General features: G+C 44.0%; 1 protein-coding gene across 1 annotated transcript in view; it reads left to right on the top strand.

The window, feature by feature from the left end:
- The window catches only part of mrpl23 (mitochondrial ribosomal protein L23), a 32,083-nt gene extending 14,306 nt beyond the window's left edge, over positions 1-17,777 (top strand). The window contains exons 4-5 of the mRNA XM_079224270.1: positions 340-413; positions 16,757-17,777. Coding sequence (XP_079080396.1) covers positions 340-413; positions 16,757-16,921 — 239 coding nt within the window. The 3' untranslated portion in view covers positions 16,922-17,777. The remainder of the gene's footprint in view (positions 1-339; positions 414-16,756) is intronic.
- Positions 17,778-19,057: the final 1,280 nt, after the last annotated feature.

Genomic DNA, 19,057 nt, shown 5'->3' with positions numbered 1-19,057 from the left:
GATTATTGCAACGGGAAATGGATGTCAGGATAGTGTTTTCGTCATTTTTTTAAATCAAGGTAATTCATCACAGTGAGCCCTGCACACTTATTTGCAACATTATCCACCAAGAACCAATACAACTCTGGATTGTATAAGGCAACTACCTCAGTACAGAAGCAGTATAGCAGTATAGCTCCAGTTGACTAATTGCCATCGTCTTCACAGTATATTGTCATATTCTCACCATATTCATGAATGTCAACATCATCACTTTGTCCCACTGTCTGCTGTCTCACAACCAGAATTGAGTCATTCCTGTTTACCAACAAATGTAATACCTGCTGTTCTGTGTTTCAGGCTCCAACAAGAAGAGGAATCATCTCAACCAGAAGGTTAAGAAGCCTGACTATAAAGTAGCCTACGTTCAGCTGGTGAGAAGACACAAACACACACACACACACACACACACACACACACACACACACACACGCACACACGTACACTCATCCTCCCACTCCCAGTCTTTTCTGGTTGGTGTGTTGTTTGAGTAGCGTCGGCTCAGTGACTCCTGTTCTATACACAGTGGGAGGTGGAGACCTCTCCACAATAACTCTCTCTCTCTATCTTATTGTGGGGGTGGCATTATTAAACACAACACCCAGGGGGAAACGGCATTTTAGGGGCCTTCAGCTTTTGTGTCATGAGCTATTTTTGAAAGGGGGACTTGCCGGGTTAGGGAGGTGAGACGGGTTAGTTGATGTTCCCCCACGGAGCCTTGAGGGGCCGGCAGCCTTTGAAGGTGAGCGCTCAAACTCACTCTCAGACAAATTCAGGTATGAACAGACCAAACAACAAAAATGAACATCAGTGTGGACATATGCTCTGCACATTTTTTTTTTTTTTTAACAACCACTGTTCCTTCACCTTCCATTCCAAATGTTCTCAGGAGGGAATCCTCTCAGGAACACACATGCGTTGATGCACACAAATCATGCAGCCCTACCTTACATCTCTCTCCTGTGTGGTTCACACACTCTGGCTGCCCCGTTGAGAAAGCATCAGTCTGGGTTCTTGCAGGGCCTGAGGGTGAAAGGTTGTCTTTGGTTACATGCCAGACTTATTACAGGAAATATTGAGATATGTTTATCATCTGGTGTAGTTCTCCTTTCTATGTGTGTGTGTGTGTGTGTGTGTGTGTGTGTGTGTGTGTGTGTGTGTGTGTGTGTGTGTGTGTGTGTGTGTGTGTGTGTGTGTGTGTTTGAAGGGACACTAATGATGGTCAGCCCAGACCCGCTCATTGCATCACAGCTGTTGCCTTCACACCTGTGTTTGAGGTGAGCTTTGGGTCAGGAAGGCCCATTCTATGCACGTCTTGCCATTGTTTGAAGTCTTAGTTAGTCTTTGAGAATCAAACAAACCTCCCTCCAAAATGTTTTAATGCGCCTTTGATGCAGACGTGAAAAGCAAGGGGCCTTTGTTTTGTGCTCGCCGTTTTGATCTTGCCCAGACAAATCAACAGCGGTGTAGACGCTTGTTTACGCCACGCCGCCCACCCGGCCATCAATCTTGAAATGGATGAATAATGAAAATTGTCTAAACACGACATTTGAAAGAGGATACATAATTGAAGCAGCCATGAATCTTTTAACGGGGAGACTTCCTCTTGTCTGACACCAAGGAAGTGGCCTGTGATTTTGTGTGCGTCTGGAATTCCTAGCGGAGTCAGGAGTGATGCTTCTGTCTCACCATATGCACACGGCGATGATAGGTATGAGGATGCAGAACGGCACACACACACTCACACTCACAAACACACACATCTGTGACGTGTGCATCATTCATGCATGCACATCCTCAGAGAACCTGTGTTTTTCCTTGAGTGCCACTCGCTCTGTAGTCGCAATCACGTCGTGGTTTTCTGAAGGTCGCGGTTTTCTGAAGTCATGCTCATTTGATGGTGAACAGTGGGGAGAAATACTCTGATGCAGGCTCTCTTTGTGCTTAAAATGGCTTGATATAAAACCGAATATCCGGCCTATTTCTCTGGCAGGTTTTTGGAAAAAACATTCTCTCGCTCAACTCTCTTTCCTACCTCACTCTCTCTCTCTCTCTCTCTCTCTCTCTCTCTCTCTCTCTCTTGTGTACGCACTCACACACACACACGCACACACACACACACACACACACACACACACACACACACACACACACACAGAGCCCCAGAAAACCCTCCTTTCTTTTGCAGTGGTGGGTAGAAAACAAGATTGTTCCTAATTGACTCCACATGTGGGAGAGTGTTCTGTGGGTCGATGCTCACACCGCGGTCCCCCCATTCTACCCTCATCCTCCCCTCCGCCTCTCTCCCCTGCTCCCTCCATCAGCTAATATTGCAGCAGTAATACTCTCCCTCTCTCATTCCTTACTCTTTGTTTGTGGTTGAAGGGAGGCCTCCCGTAAGAGGGGTTCCGTGACAGCCATTTTCCTCAGGCTTACGGGGGACCCCAGTAACGGGGGAAGAGATAGTGTCTGTGTCTGTGTGTGTGTGTGTGTGTGTGTGTGTGTGTGTGTGTGTGTGTGTGTGTGTGTGTGTGTGTGTGTGTGTGTGTGTGTGTGAGGGGATCACACGGGGGGGGTTGACTAAGGGTATGATGGAGTCATGCCAGAACAGGGAGGTCCAGAGACGGGTCAAAGCGGTCAGTGGGAGGGGGTTAAGGGTGTGTGTGTGTGTGTGTGTGTGTGTGTGTGTGTGTGTGTGTGTGTGTGTGTGTGTGTGTGTGTGTGGTGGGGGGCGAGGGAGGGAGGCACAGGGTGGTGGTGCAGGTAGTGGGGTGACAAAAACAACAGTACAAAATGAAAGTCTATCAGACTGCTTTCAGTTCTGGCTGCACATCAATGGGGCTGGTGTGTAAAGAGTCAGACTGCTTTCATGCACCGCTAGGACAAGCGGAGTCTAAAAAGGGCTAACTCTAACCGCTACGCTCAGGGTAACACTTGTTTCCGATTTTCGCAGTCAACTCATACTGTTCCATCTATTTGATGCTATAAAGGGCTGATGCTGCATTGCACTTTTTGACCTCTGTTGTAGACATTACTTCATGTACAGTAGGTGTAATTACGTTTCTTGTCTGGTTCACTTTGCTTTGTGTGATATTTTCCTCAGGTTTTTAGGAATATTCTAGTATGTGCAAAGCAATTCATATCCCTAATAATAATTTGCGCACTTTTGCAACAAATCCTCTTTCAAAGTCGACTTGCATGTGCCTGCTAAAGGCTTTTTTTGCAGCTGACCATGTTCATAATGCATGTCAGACCCTGTGGTTTACCCTCATTAAATTAACTTGGCCCATCTCACAGCTGAAGTGCAACGTGCCACCATTTCCAGTTGAACCTTGCTTCCATTTGAAACCTTCGAAACCCAATCTGGTGCTTTTCATAAAAGAGAAAGCAATGCACTTCTAAAATTATAGTCATTTTTAGATGTTTTCAGTCGTTGTTCTGCAACATTACTATCAGTCAAACATTTACGATAAAGTACTTTCTGCCTGGCATGCAAATGAAAAGGCTGTGGTGAGTTTTGGTCAGAGGAGGAGTTATTTTCTGTCTTTGGAGTGGCAGCTAGTTTGCAAGTGAGCTTTGCTTTCTGGTGCCAGCTGCAGCACTTCAGTGGGCTGAGTGCTCAGAGTGCATGTTGAAAGCTCCCAGAGGGTGACGCTGTGAATATATGAATGGGATGCCTACCAGTCTCAGCTTTTCTGAATGATCCAGATTAGTGCCACATTGTGCTGTAAATGTAAAATGCATGCTGTAAAAGTAACGATGTCCAATCAGCAGATTGTCTACAGCTGGTAAAATCTGACAAAATCCTGTATTGCTTGCAGGATTTTGTAAAATCCCTTTGATCTTATTTATCTATTTAAATTGCGTTAGCATGTATGTGGTTAAACCGCCCTTGCGTTACAGGGAGCAAAATGATATTTGGAACATATTCCTGATTTATGATTGAGCAGAAGAGGTTTATAAGCTTGTACGTGAAGCTTCTCCATCATTTGCTGAAAGACCGTGATGGTATCTGTGTAAAGAAAGGAATCTCAGACATTTTTCCCGGAGTTGTTTTCTGAAGAGGTCAGAGGGGAGGAGCAGCAGTTTGTGTTCTTTGTGTGTTGAGCACTGCATGGCACGTCCAGGCACCTGTGGAATGCTCGCAACCATTTAGCATAAATATCCACGCCAGTTAGCTGTTGTTTGACAGCCTGTATACACCTCGCTGGGAGTCTGTAAGCATCGTCGTTAGTCTGTCCTTTTGTGGGGCGTGGTTGCACAAATCCCACTCAGGCTCCGCTCCATTCAACAGAGTTTATCTGTGGACAAAAGGCGAAAGTAGTGAAAGTAAATGATGAGTGAAAACTTTGCAGCAGAAGGGAGAGTAGGCACACAGATGGTCCAAGGTTTTGTCACGATGCCGACCTTTAGTTGTCATGAAGTGAGCAGCTTGTTTAGTTTACACATAAGCCAATGACGTCATTATTTCGATAGTAGTCACGATCTAGTCCTCCACGTTTGAGGACAGCCCCAGATCCACTTGCACATATCTTAAATGCTTTACATTTTATTTAGATAACATTCAAATATTTTGATCTGTGTGGTTTTAGTTTTTTGTCGTCTGAAAGTCACATGCATGTATTCTTACACATTTTAAGAAGTTGTTTTTACTTACTTAACTTAACTTAAACCCTCATTTTGTTGTTGTTGCATTTTCTGTTCTTGTGAAGACTAGTGGGTCTTTATTATTAGTTGTGTGTCTTGGTGGCCAAGCTTTCATAAAAATAGTAAATAAGGTGTCAAGATTTCTCTCTGGAGCCCTGACCACTGACAGCAATGCAGCAAACCAGTTGCACCAGTCAGATTGCTCTATGCCCCAAAGCAACGTCCCGACCTGACGACCACAGAACAAAACAAGATATGGGGTTGGACCAACAGTTATAGAATAAGTGGTAGCTTCATTCAAATTGCTCATTTCCCGTGTGTCTTTCTGTTTCTCTCTCCACCCCCGCTCGATCCACAGGGAAGGCATCACTCAAGAAAAGAGAAAGAATGGGGAGTGACGGGGGGAGAGAGAAAGAGAGAAACAAACAAACAGAGGGAGAGACTGAGTGGCAAACATGGAGGAGTTGTGACACAGCTGAAAAGGGGGGAGAGCTGGAGAGAGAAAGAAACAGCTGTATTGAGAGTGACTATGAGAGGGAGGCTGTGGCCAAGTCTGGCTCTCCTCTCTGTTTGACTGACACTAGATGGCAACGTTTGGCTGTACAGCATCGTTCTCTATAGCCTCCTCTCATCTCCTATCTGTTATTGACTCCTTGTTGCTTAACAATAGACCCTCTAGGGTTGTGACTGTTTGTCTATCTGGCGGGGCTGAGGGGGTGGGGGCGAGGATAGGGGGGTGAAAACCCCCAGGATCCCCTTCATCCTCCCGTTGGTGTTCTCCACTTTTAAGCGAACCCCGGCTCTCTGGAGCTGGAGGTGCTGAATCAGGCGGTCTGGACCAAAAGGGAAAATCTTTCTTATCTGTGTGGAATTTGATTATTTTCAACTGTATGGATCATGATGGCTCCCGCGCTCCCTCTTCCTCCTTTACACAGGCTTTCCTCACAGCATTCTGTGTCTTGTCTGCCGCTCTGCTTCCTTCCCTTGTCTGTGCTGCCTCACCCTTGCTTATCACGGCAATTAACATTTTTAACTTTTACCACAATTCCCCCAGTGCTTTTTATTCTCCTCTGTCTCTGCCTCACTTTTCTCTTTTACATAGAGCTGGTCAGTTAATCATGTGAAATTATCTTTTTCATTTCACACAACTAGCAATTCTTACATGACAATGTTTTTTCTGTATGCAAGGCTGCTTGTCCGTAGTAAATTTGAAACTGAGTTTAAAACCATTATCATGTAACTATTGATAACCTGAGTTATCATCTCCAAATAACATGTGGCATGTTCATTTTAACGAACCGCTCTGGACGTTGGTAAAGCTTGTACAGGGGAGGGGAGAAACAAAAGCATCTAATATAAAAGAGAGACATTGCAGCAGTATCGTAGTAAAAACAAACAAACATTGAATTACATAAAGATGTATCTAACAAAATTGTGCTCATACTTGATAAAGGGTCATGCTTTTTTCTAACTTTTATTGATAGAAAGACAGTGAGTCAAAAGCATAGACTGCACATTGAAAACAATGTTCTGCTCCCCAGTGAATCCCCACATATTCATACAATCACCTGAAATATCACAAAATACAATGTGAGGAAGCTATCAAGTAAACTTTGCCAGAAGATCAAACAGAAGATCGAATAGAAAATCTCCGCTCTATAACTGCACAAACTAGAGCCGTATTTTTTGCATCACTAAGTCTAGTGAGCTTGTGTAACATGGAAAGTTGCAACATTTTTATTACATGTAGAATTGGGAGAAGAAATTGTAGCAGGAGTTCTCAATGAGAAAGTCCATTATTCTCCTTTCATCAAGAGTCATGCAGCCCAACCTTCACTTAAATATATCTGTCAGCATTCTAGGCGTATAAATCTTTGGAAGGAAGGAATGGGCTGATACATTAATTAGTGTGTGTGTACATATGTGTGCGTGCACATGCATGTATGCTGGTGGTGAGCCTAATAAAAGGAGAAGCTTTTCCTGGCAATCAAGCTTTGCTGAAGCCCCCCCCCCCTTCCTTCCCCATCTCCCTATGTGTCTCCTGATTTGAAAAATTCACTCCGAAGTAAAATCCTGTATGTGGCTGTGTGAGAGTGTAGGCTTCATAAGAGCTCAGTGGAGAGAGAACATGAATTATAGAGAGCAGAGCAGGGTCTTAACCATTTGGTTTGGAATCTCACACGCAAACCTCTTTTTTGAATTGCTTCAGTTGAGGCTTTCTGTTGTTTCTTTCTCACACGTTTGACTCTTTACGCTTGATTCAGTTCAGATGACACAAGCTTTATTGACATGACTGTGATCAGAGATGCGTACGTGTCTGTCTCCTTCACCATCCTTCCTTTTGTTGTTTTCAATTGATTCTTACTTTATCTATCTGCAGCATCTTCTCTCATCATCACCCTCATTTCCTCCCACATTTCTTTCAGGTTCCCCCTCTATTTAGATAGCCATGGCAACACACACGCATTCCAGCATGCGCACACACACACACACACACACACACACACACACACACACACACACACACACACACACACACACACACACACACACACACACACACACGCTCGTAACCTTTCTTGATTACCCCTGACCTCCTGTAATGACACAGCTGCCACTTTGATCAGCCAATCACCATGCGGCGCCACCCAGGTTCTGAGCAGAGCTGCCACTGGCCTGATAAAGCCTCTGATAGGCCCCTGCTGATGTATTTCCTGTTTTGGTATGCTTCTTCATTTTTTATTTTCTCCACCAGCTGGTTCCCGCATTCCTCAGTCAGGAAGGGGGCAGGGGCAATGCCTGGATGTTTATGTTGCATGTGCATGTAGGGTCAAGCGTGCGCGTGTTTGAGCGCGTGTGTGCGTGCGTGTGTGCGTGTGTGTGTGTGTGTGTGTGTGTGTGTGTGTGTGTGTGTGTGTATGTGTGTGTGTGTGTGTGTGTGTGTGGTAGCCTAGATAGGTAGTTGGGTCTGGGGAGGAGAGGGGGCGGGGTAGGTGAAGAAGATGCTTGAAATTGTGGGGGGGAGGGTAAGTGAGGGTTGTTTACATGCGTTGGCGAGAAATAAATGGGGTACATGGGGGGTTGGGAGTGGGTGACATAGATGGAGGGGATAATGATAGTGAACAGCTGTTTATGTGTGTGTAATGGGGGTGGGTGGTTGAGACAGGCGAGATTTAGGTGTGATTTAAGGTACAGAGGTTGTGTTGGCGTCTAAGACAGAAGGCGTTATGATTCAGCGCCCGGTGTTATTGTTAATTTGGACAGATTTGTTCGTGTTATCCTTGGCTTTTGCTGTTATTGTTTTTGTTGTTGTTATCCTCATCAGTGTCCAGTTCAAGGCCAGATAGATGTAAACGTCTTTGTGGGTGGCTGGGTGTGTATTTAGATGGTGATGATCTTTTCCTGAAAGCTCTGTTACAAGGGTCCAATGTCTCCAGTAGCAGACTGGGAGCAGACATGCCCAGACATGAAAACTACCACACACACAAACACACACACACACACACAAACACACACAAACACACACAAACACACACACACACACACACACACACACACACACACACACACACACACACACACACACACACACTCTGTTTGTTTCTGGGCAGAAGTATGTACGTATACCACTAGACTCCCTGCACTAGTATGTCAGAGGGTGCCTGCAAAAGATCCTAAAGTATTTTCAGTTGACACCAGAGCCGGTATTCGCCCACCTGCCTGCTCATGCTTTTTGTCCCAAAAGGTATCACACAATTAGTTTGAGTTTCTTTGCATCTGAAGTTAAGTATTTTTTCTCATTGTATCAACACATTAACAAGCGCATAATTGTCACTATCTTTAATAAAATCTGATTTAAAAACTCACTACTCGGACAAGATATTCCCTAATACTAAATACCAAACCAATGCAGTACTTAATTTACAAACAAATTGCACTATTGCTTCACTGCATGGAACTTTCCCTATGTGTAAGGCTGTAATATTGTAATTATAGTGTAAGGTTTAGAAAAGTGTGCTGTTACATTTTTAGAACAGTAATTGAGAACGGCATTTAACGTTGTAATCCTCAGAATTTTATTAAATCAGATTATAGTTCTGATACTATTAATGGTCTGCATTTTTTTTCTGCAATATCCATTTAATGTATTTACATTCAGTAATTAACCTTTCTAGATAGTAGTTCTTATTGGTACTGCCGGGTACCAATAAGAACCCCCATTTCAGTGATGGACTCAGATTGCTTTCCTAAGCACGAGGAATTCACAGGAAAACAATGCATTCATGTTATCCAGTGTAATTGACCCTTAGCTAAGCCCCCCCTGTTGCTGCTCGGTCAAACTGTCAGAGCTACCATGGAGCCCACACTGTCACTAACTACACGCCTACACTCCGTTTTGAAAACCGGAGAAAGTGATTTCAGAAAGAAGCAGACAGAAAAGTCTATGTAGGATGTCAATTGTATCAGCAGTGGAAACATGTTGTAAAGATAGAAGTTAAAGTAGAGATCAGTGTGAATGTGAACCACCAATGAAGACAATGAAATTAAGGAACAATACTATGTCTTTCACTGTTACAATCATTAAATATCAAAAGCATGTGAATGCAGTGCAAATGCTAGTTAATGAGTGCTAACGTTCTTGGCAAATGTTAGCTCAACAGGCTTTTAGGTAGAAACGTAATATTTTAGAAATATATACCTCCTTCCAACTGCGGTGAGTAAGTGATTATATAACCATCTCTGGGTGTTGGGATTAAACCTCTGAATTCAGATTAATAAATTGTATGCATAATGCTGAATCAAGAAGCACTCGGCAAGCAATGTATTTCCTCATGTGCACATATAGATCTTTACACACAAAAAAACATTGTCCAAAATATTGTCAGTCTCCCTCATGTGGACCAAAGGCCGTTAATGCGAATGACATGGAGACGCACTGAGACATACACTTCAGCAAGCCAAAGCTGACCGAGTTATTTGGCTGTTGCCGAGCTGTGGAGGAGATGTCATTGTAATTGGAGGGAGGACCGGGGTCATGACCCTGAACGAACCCACGGCAGGATGCTATTGGTTAGTGGTCTACTCTCTCTGCCACTTATGGGTCTTTTACAGAGGGAGATGATTTTCTCTCTGTTTCAGCTGTTATTTTGCTAAATGCCTTTCTGGCTCTCATGTGATCTCAGTCTGACTTCTTCACCAGACTTTTTTGTTGTTGTATCCTCTTTCAACTTCCCATTCAATCATTCTCACCTTCCTGTCTTTCCCGAGGGAACAACAGTCCAGTTGTATCTATTTTTTTGGTATTGACTTTCTTCAACCCTTCACCCTCTCCTCCCCGAACTCTATCTCCATTGTTATCTCTTACTTTATTTTTTACTGGAATGGCTTGTACCAGTAGATCTGGACAGAGGCTGTGTGTGTGTGTGTGTGTGTGTGTGTGTGTGTGTGTGTGTGTGTGTGTGTGTGTGTGTGTGTGTGTGTGTGTGTGTGTGTGTGTGTGTGTGTGTGTGTGTGTGTGTGTGTGTGAATGAGATAAAGTGAGAGTGAATGTGTGGCCCACCCAGGGGCCTGGCAGAAGGAGCTGTTTACAGTCATCAGACTAGTCATCATCTCTTCTCTTCTGCCCTCTTCCATCGTCTTTCCTGCCTCTCCCAGTTTGCTTAGACTATTTATTCTCAGTGATTCCAGATAGAAACCAACGCAACCAGAGATTATGCAATATTAGGCTAAGAAACTGTAGCGGTAGAGATCAACAATATGAGCTCAGGATTCTCTGTAGGTGTGGGTATCTGACCTGGCAGATTTGGCCTAATACTTGAGTGTAAGTCTCGGCAAGTCTCTGTCTTTTAGCCTTTCAGATATGGAGTCATTACTCTGTGTTTGTTAGTATACACAACGCAAGACCACTTTATGAGACTGCACTGAGTTTGAGCTTTCACACATCCCCAAACATACCTAGCCTTTGGGAAAAGCTCTGTTGGTTTGTTATTCTCATCAGTATAATTCAAAGCAAACCTGGTAGGTCCACTTCCAAGTGAACTGAGGTAGAGTTTGTTAGAACAGGGAATACAATGTGAACTAACTACAAGAATCAACCTAAAAAAACATTATCATGAACATGTTGTCCATTGTTTGGGCATTTTTTCACATGATTTTATGGGTACAAGGAGACGGATGTTGATATCGGATAGCCGGCAGTTACTCATGCTTGGAAAGGCTAGCATAACAAAGTGAACCAAGGGCAAACCACAGCCTGTACTGATCACTGTAGTCAGCTATTTCCTTCTTATCTGGTATGAAGACCAGAGATGCTAAATTATGTCCCCAAAAAAGTGCAGATAAGTTCCAAATGCTTAGGTAAACCTAAAGGAACTGGAATCAAATTAGTTTGCCCCCCCAAACCCCTGCTCATTGGCTGCCAAAATCTGTAATCTTGCAGGATGACAGGTTGCCAAAACTCTGTCCTATAAACAAGCTACTTGTGAGTCCATCTGACTTTCGTTTACAAGCCCCGGTTCACTTGTAATTGGGCAGTGTGAACTTAAATGAACCGAAAAGAAAAATGCACAACATTTTCATCTGTGGTTAAGACCAAAGAAAACAGACTCACAAAGGTGTGATCACACCTTTTTAAAATCTGGGATCTGGCTGCTCAGGCCTGTTTGGAAAGAGTGTAGTAAATGCTCCACCCTCTAGTTGATTTGAGCGTGAGCAAGGCGCACAACCTCCTCCCAACTGGTCAAGTGGAGCTGGTTGCTGGCCAACAGTAGGAAAATGGTGGCTTTTTTAATGAGCAACTCACAGCTTCTGGTGTCGATGTGTACGACTGCATGAGTTGCTGAAAAAGAGCATGATGCATGCTTCAGTCAACATTTCCCTAGTTAAATCGAGTTTATACACACTCACAGAAACACGCACACACACGCTCTCAGCAGGGGGTTGCCCTCAGCTCTAATCCTGGTAACCTCATCGTGTGGTCTGTCCCTCTGTAGTCTGCAAGGTTTGCCTCCTGTGTTGCGGTCCTAATAGATTCCACCACAATGTGAACACCTCTTGGTCTCATTTTCACCACCACACACACACACACACACACACACTCAAGATGTCTCTGAGCAGTGCGCCACGGTTTACCCCACCGCACCGCCACCGCAGCTGCATGAGCCACAGCCTCATGAGATTTCTCACCGCGTAGTCAACACCTTTCCGTTTCAGTGTGCGGTCCAGATTTGGCCGCACCCTCATGGCCCCCGCCAACATCTGTTTGACTATTATTGACTGCTTTGTGAATGGCACTATCTTCTGATGCCGTCTGGATTGTCCATCATCAATAAAAGGGGATATGTAGTTTGTTTGACAGTCTCTCAAGGCCTGTGTGAATGTCTCGGTTTCATATTTTCAGACCACTTAAAGCCTTTTGGGTCTCTGCGACCACATTGAGAACTCCTCGGTCAAGTGTGGTCATCCAAGAAGTTGGCGTACTTGGCCCCCACCCCTCAGTCCCATCTTATAACGCTCAACAATAACTCGAGGTGCTCAAGGTTTCGGAGAGCACAAGAGAAAGGCTGATCTCCGGTTGTAAAAGAGTCGTTAGAATGTTTTTTTTTATGATGGATTACATTTTTAGGTTGAATAGATTATCTGAATAGAAGTCACCATTTGACCTCAAGAGTAGGTTTACGGCTGTTAAACAGTCTCTTAAGTAGTAAAATGTTGCTTCAAACTTTTTTCCATTCCAGAGGACATAAAATCTGATACCATGGAGGCTGTCTTGAGGATATTGGAATATTCAGTCCAAACCTACTACAATAGGGTTGAATAATCATCTTTGAAAGCCTCTTTTTGTTTTGTTTCTATGTTCCGATTTGTAGCATAGTTCTTACTCATAGTGCTTACTGTGCAGCCCATTCAGAGTCATTTAAATGCTAATGTGCATCTCATCTGTCACATGGCGATGTCTGGTCCTGATCCAGTCCCGTCCAGTCATGTCCCGTATATTTTAACTCTCGGAGCAGCAGGTTGAATCAGCCTTTTGTGTCCTCATGCAATAATGATCTATTCAGCTCCAGGTCGGAAAAGCACCGTGAACCTTCCTGTTTTCATCAAAGACATTTTAACACATCAAGCCAGAACAACTACGGCTTTCATATTTCATACTTAAATCTAACCTTATGAATAATAAAAGAGTCACCCCCTTCACATTTTCCTTGTATTGATTTCACATGCATTCCAAGGTTACTGGAAACATTCGTCCATTCTTTCAACATTCTTTGATTTATTTCTTCTTCTTCTTTTCAGAAAAGAACGGCTGTTTTGTTACAGATCAGAAGCAAAGGTCAATCAGATAGAATACAGTTGTCCTTTGTGAGTCTCTTTCCACCTCTCGCCTGTGTCCACATGAACACACACGTACACAAAAGCAAGTTTGATTTAGGGACATTGCACTGAATTACATTTGCGCCATAGAGACTTATAAGCGAGCAATTCATACCAATTAAGACACAAACCATTTTCTGAATGCAGCTGCTGTGAAAACAATACAGGGACACCGATTTGACAGATGTCCCCAATCAACTGGTTAAAAGTCCGACAGTGGTCCCCAAATGACACAGGCCAGACCGACAACCTAAATACACACTTCCTGGAACAGAGCAATACATTATACATTCAATTAGAGCTTAATAAGGAAACATACACATACACACAGATGGGGAAAGTGAGACGGGTTGGTAGTGAGTCAATGACAACATTTGCGCCCCCCCCCCCCCCCCCTCCTCAGTGTTTCTCCTTCTTTTCCCATTGAGAGGGAAACTGTGGGTGTAATGGGTTGTTCATGTGCGTAAGAGAAGTATGTTTACATCACTAGCCGTGTGGGGCCTCGTCTCAATATTCCTGGACGGCGGCTTGATTCAATTGGGAGCATGGTGAAGATGATGGCCTTACTGTTTTTCTCCACTTTTGTCCTTTTTGGCCAGGCCCTCGGTCTTCTCCATAAATCACTCAATATGCACTCATACACAAACATACACTCCCTCTCTCCCTCTCACACTCACACTCACACACACACACGCACGCACACATACTGAAATAGAGAGAGGACGCACAGGAAAGAGTGTTTTGGCTTGGAGCACACGGAGACCGAGGGGACATTGGCTTTGCCTCTGCTTTGGTGCGATGTATATATTTCAAACTAAAATAAGAATGCCCTCTGCCAGCACTTTCTCTTACTGCGGAAATGTGTCCAGCAGACCCTTGACACACACACACACACACACACACACACACACACACACACACACACACACACACACACACACACACACACACACACACACACACACACACACAGGGTGCGGCCTGCTGCCAACAATAAGACTTGTTTAACGAGTCTCGGCGCTTTGTTGATTTCAATCTCAGGGCTTTGTTGTTTTTGTGAATCGGCGCTCACTGAGGCCAATATTAATTTTCGCCATGTGTATACACAAGGTGTCCAGCGCTACGCTGTATAACTGGGAACTGTCATGCGACAACGTTTGGTTCAAATTGGGTGAAGTCTTGTTGGCTCACTGGTTCGTCGTTTCCCCCCCGTTGCCAGGTCTGCTGTTTATAGTGCTGTGGTAGATCCTTTCCTCCACCGCCTCCATCTTTCTCCCTGCCGCCTCTCTCTCCCCACTCCACCTTGTACTCCTGCGGCAAACTTCCCTTGGCCTGGTCCAGTGTTTGTGTTCTGGATTATGTGTTCCTCGATGGCAGTGTGTGCGAGTGCAGAGAGACACAAAGGGCCTTGGCGGGGCGGTCGGTTTCCAGGTGCTTCTCTGGTGTTTGGCAGCGCTCTGCCTGTGCCTGACTAAGTCCTCTCCTCCTCACTGGCTCTGCACTCTTGTCTCTCCTCCTGCATTACTGCGCTCACTAGAAACTCTCCTGTAGTTTGCAATACAGGCGTTGCCGCAAGACGGGAACACAAGAACAGTGTTTTTTCTTTTGATTGAAGGTTGTGCATGTTTGGCTTCAGCTGCTCCTCAAAGCTCGTATCAGAGAGTTTGGACTCAAATGGCCAGGTTTTAGAGAGTAACATAAACAGTATGTGTAAAGTATCGTACCAAAATAGTAATTTTTCATAATAGTTGTGTTTTGGATGGTTGGATATAGTTGGATGCTTGGTCATGCCAGTATTGCCAAATTGGACATTTCAGGCTTGATTGTAGTTCACACACATAAAGACCGGGTTGTATTTAATATCTTAATGCCGTGACCTCTGGTTAAGACCCAGCCAGTCTCTCTCACTAGGGTGTATTGTTTTTTCACTGAAAACCTCAAATTAGGATTAGTAAATATCTCAGAAATGTGGTGGAAGGTGGATTGCAGCCTCTCAACAAATATATTTTATAAATAAACAAAAAAGTGAATACATTTTTTGGTTTTATTTAGTATTGTCTCAAATGGACAGGTTCACCATGATTGTTCAAAATCTAGAAGTAAGTTGGAATTAAAAATACCCTTTGCAGCATGACCATTTTGCCGTTTTAAGTGCTTATTTATTTATTTATTTTTATGCTTATTTAGATTTTCTCCCCATTTAACGCTTCACTTCATGTTATCAGAAGCATATTGTGTGCTATCAGCTCTGCTGTTATCAGTGTCCTCTACCTGCAGCAAACTACACTAGTTGGATGCATTGGGACATACAACTAAAGAGTGATTTTAAGTTAGAGTTTAAAAGTGAGTAAAAATCTGAGAAGAGAATCGGGGGAACTAGGATCATTACCTTAAACAAATTTGGTGCTGGCATATCAGTCATGTTTGAAGTATGGAGCATCTCATAACCAGCAAGCATCCAGTCCTTATTTACCTCGTCTGTGATTTTGACTTATAAAGATGTTATACATGTTCTTTCCTGGTCGTAACAAAACACATGCAAATATGCACTTGAACACACGCATTTATAAATGTGCAGGTCTAAACATCCAATAATGATCCCTCAGACTTCCGCTGTTGGTTGTCTCAGTGGAGCACGTTTTGGAGTAGACGAGGCCAGCTCCATTCTGTATCTTTGGCTGAGTGAGCTTCATGTTGTCCCCTCCTTTGGGAATTATATGCATGTTTTTCTTGGTATCTTGGGGGTTGGAGACAGACAAAGTAACATTCACATCAGAGCCAGACCATTCCTTAACGCCTACACACTGCCCCTAAACAAAATATTTCGCATATTTAAACAGAATAGTTGATTGACAATTGTGTTCATGGAAGCAATTCATTTCACGGGGGTAGGCCCTTTTGAATTAATCAGAAGTTTATGAGTCACATCATGACATTTGACTATTTGTCATTATGAAGTGGAACTTGTTGTTTGGTGTAAACTACAACGTTACTATTTATTAATAACTTTGGGAACGTTAGCGAGGATTAAAATCCAAACAGAGTGATATAAATGACACATGCAAGTGCAGTTTCATCATCAAAAGTCATTTAAGGACAGCAATGATTTGGCTCCAGTTGAGACTGATAACAGTGAATTATTGTTGCCAGGTGTCCATGGGAGAGGCTGAGAGGGATAGGCTATGTATATGTGTGCATGCCTGCACCCACTGACCTGTTCGTGTTTTGTGCGTGGGCGTGCAGGCTTGCATGTGTGTGTACTGTACTCTACGGCGGCCTGACACAGACTACGGTTGGGCCAGTGATGCATTAGCCATGGCCGGAGATGGGTTGGTATGGAATAAATAATGGATACCATCCTTTCTCCCTGAATAAATCAAGACCAGAGAAATGGAGAGAGATGAGAGATTAGATGTGGGGGAGAGTTGGAGAAATTGAATGCCAGAGAGAAAGACAGTATTTGTATAACTGGAAATAGGGATATCAAGTGAAAAACAGTGTCCTGAATTCCAAATATGTATCTCACTTCTCTTCTGCAAAGAAAAGGAAATAGGAAAAGGAAAAAAAAAAAATAATAATCTTTGTTTCACAAAAAATGGTTTGTGAAATGATCTTAAATATGAAATAAACAACAAATTCATCTTATTATTCTGAAAGAAAATGCTAATTTGTTTATCTTTTTTTCTTTGCATCCCAGGCCCAGGGCCAGACGTTCACCTTCCCAGACATCTTTCCAGAAAAGGAGCAGGATTCCACGGAGGGCTCCATGGAGGAGATGCAGGAGAAGTTCATGGAGGACGAGAAGCAGAGGCAGAAACTGGACCCCAGGAGGGGAGGGGTCACGGAGTGGTTCGGACTGTGAGACCGCCCCCTGACCGTGAACTCTGCTCATATGGTTTGGCGTGGGTGTTTCATTGGGAGCAACGTGCATTGATTTACGCCACTATTGTGATGTCACTTCTATTTCTGTAAGAAAGAGTCACAAGTGTGTAGTAAAGAAGAATGAGCATGTGTGTGGGAGGCGTGCGTGTGTGTGTGTGTGCGTTTGTGTGTGTGTGTGTGTGTGCGTGCGTGTGTGTGTGTGTGTGGCTTCGGTCCAGTAACTCAAGCCAGAACAGAAACGCAGGAGGAGGAGAGTGGCCCGGCTCCATCTTTCATGAAACCAGCCCACCGTACAGAATCACCATCACCTCAGATGACCTCCTCTTCTGCCTACTCCCACCCTTCCTGTTCCACCTTCTCCTCCTTTTCCCCCTCCTCTTTGACAACAGTACCTCTGCACCTCTTCTTTCTTTGTCTCGTCTTTCCCCAGGAGTTTCCATTCCTTCTCGTCAGTGTCCTCTGCTGTACTTCCTCCTGCTTGTCCCTCTGCTACGCTCCTCTTCCTCGACCATGCTGGGGAGGGGGATATTGTGGCATCCCTAGTAGCCCTGACTCTCAGCCAGTTGGATCAGACTACCTGGACAACCCACATCCTTTCCTCTTTTATGAGTTTGCCTTGGATTAATTGACCACTTTAGGTAAACAACAATTGAGTTGTTGTTTCAGCAAAGCAACGACATGGAATTTGCTGGAGTGTTTTATTATTTTGCGGTAGCACCTCTTGCCATACATCTTGAGAGATTGTACCCAGTGTTTGTGTGTGTTTGCCATTGAATCTGTCGAATTGTAAGTGCTGTTGGAATAAGAACTAATAAATGGTCACTTGTCCAAAAGTGCTCCGCTTACTTTTTCTTGTGTTCGGCTCGCCTCATCTCCCACGGCTGCTGCGCTCAACAACTGGCACTTCGAAACGCTGTTTGCCACACAAGCTGGCGTTCGCGTGTGCCAACGTGGTCTGGTAGCTGTTTTGACAAAGTAATGATCTGTGTTCGAATCGGGCCACTGGAGGACTGAGCTCTCTTACGGTAATCAGGCCCATAAAGGGGAGGGACCTCTCCTGGGCACGCTCAGACCCTCCATTATGCTGAAAGGCCAAGGTTACAGTAAGTGTCCCCCAGCCGTGACCACTAATGCTGGCTGGCTAATACAAAGGTCCAGTCCCTGACCTCACCCAGCCAACTCAGCTATCACTAAGGAGAATGTCAATATTGATCCTGTTGGCCATTGTCTGCTGCCTGGAACCACTCACCCCCTGCGTGGCTATAAAGCAATCTGATTCAGAACTAAACAAGCCTCCTGTTACAGCCACTCCACTTCTTTTCTGTCTGCCTCACTCACTTTCTCGCTTTTCTTCTTCCTCTCTCTGTTGCTCAGTCCGGACCTCCAGAGAAACAGCTGCTTAACCAACAGAGAGTAAGAACAAATTCCTGTTCTCACTTTCCCCCGGCCTGAACGGGCCCCACATTGAAGTTGAGAAATCAAGTTCTGGTGTTTGCCAAGCAATAATCTGTCCCTGTTCTCCGCCTGCTCCTTGCCACAGGGTTACTCTGTGTCTTCTAAGGTCGGGTGCACGCTCTCGTGCATACTGGCATTGACGGGCTGACTGTATTGCTCTTTAAGTGTTCGGTGCATTTTGGATTCTGCTCCAGCATAGACAGACACTGAGACACACTTGGTTAATGAGCTCATCTGTTGCTCATGCAGATAAATGTCTCTTAGTCATTTTAACGCTTTATGAAGAACAAGTAAACAGGAAACACAGATTAAAAAAAATGAATAACATTTCAAGGTTGAATGAATACAACAACAAATGAAGTCATAGATGGAGACATCCAAAGTAACATGGTGTTCTCTTGACTTACGCATTTCTGGGTGATTAAGTTCTGGGTGATGAAGTACCGTCTTTCTCCAAATCATTTATTTTTCACAGCCAATAAATTAAATGATAAGATTGTTATTCATAATGATCATTTTGCTGACAAGATAATCTGGCAAAATATTCTAATTCTTTACAATGTTACATAGGATAGACTTTCCTTTTTAAGTGATAACATCTGTGGAGGACCTGCCAAAATTGCGTAGTGTTTGGACGTGAATAAAACGGATGATTTCTTTC

This window comes from Taurulus bubalis, assembly GCF_910589615.1.
Source record: "Taurulus bubalis genome assembly, chromosome: 9".
Classification (NCBI taxonomy): Eukaryota; Metazoa; Chordata; class Actinopteri; order Perciformes; family Cottidae; genus Taurulus; species Taurulus bubalis.
This window is presented reverse-complemented; position numbering and strand designations above follow the sequence as displayed.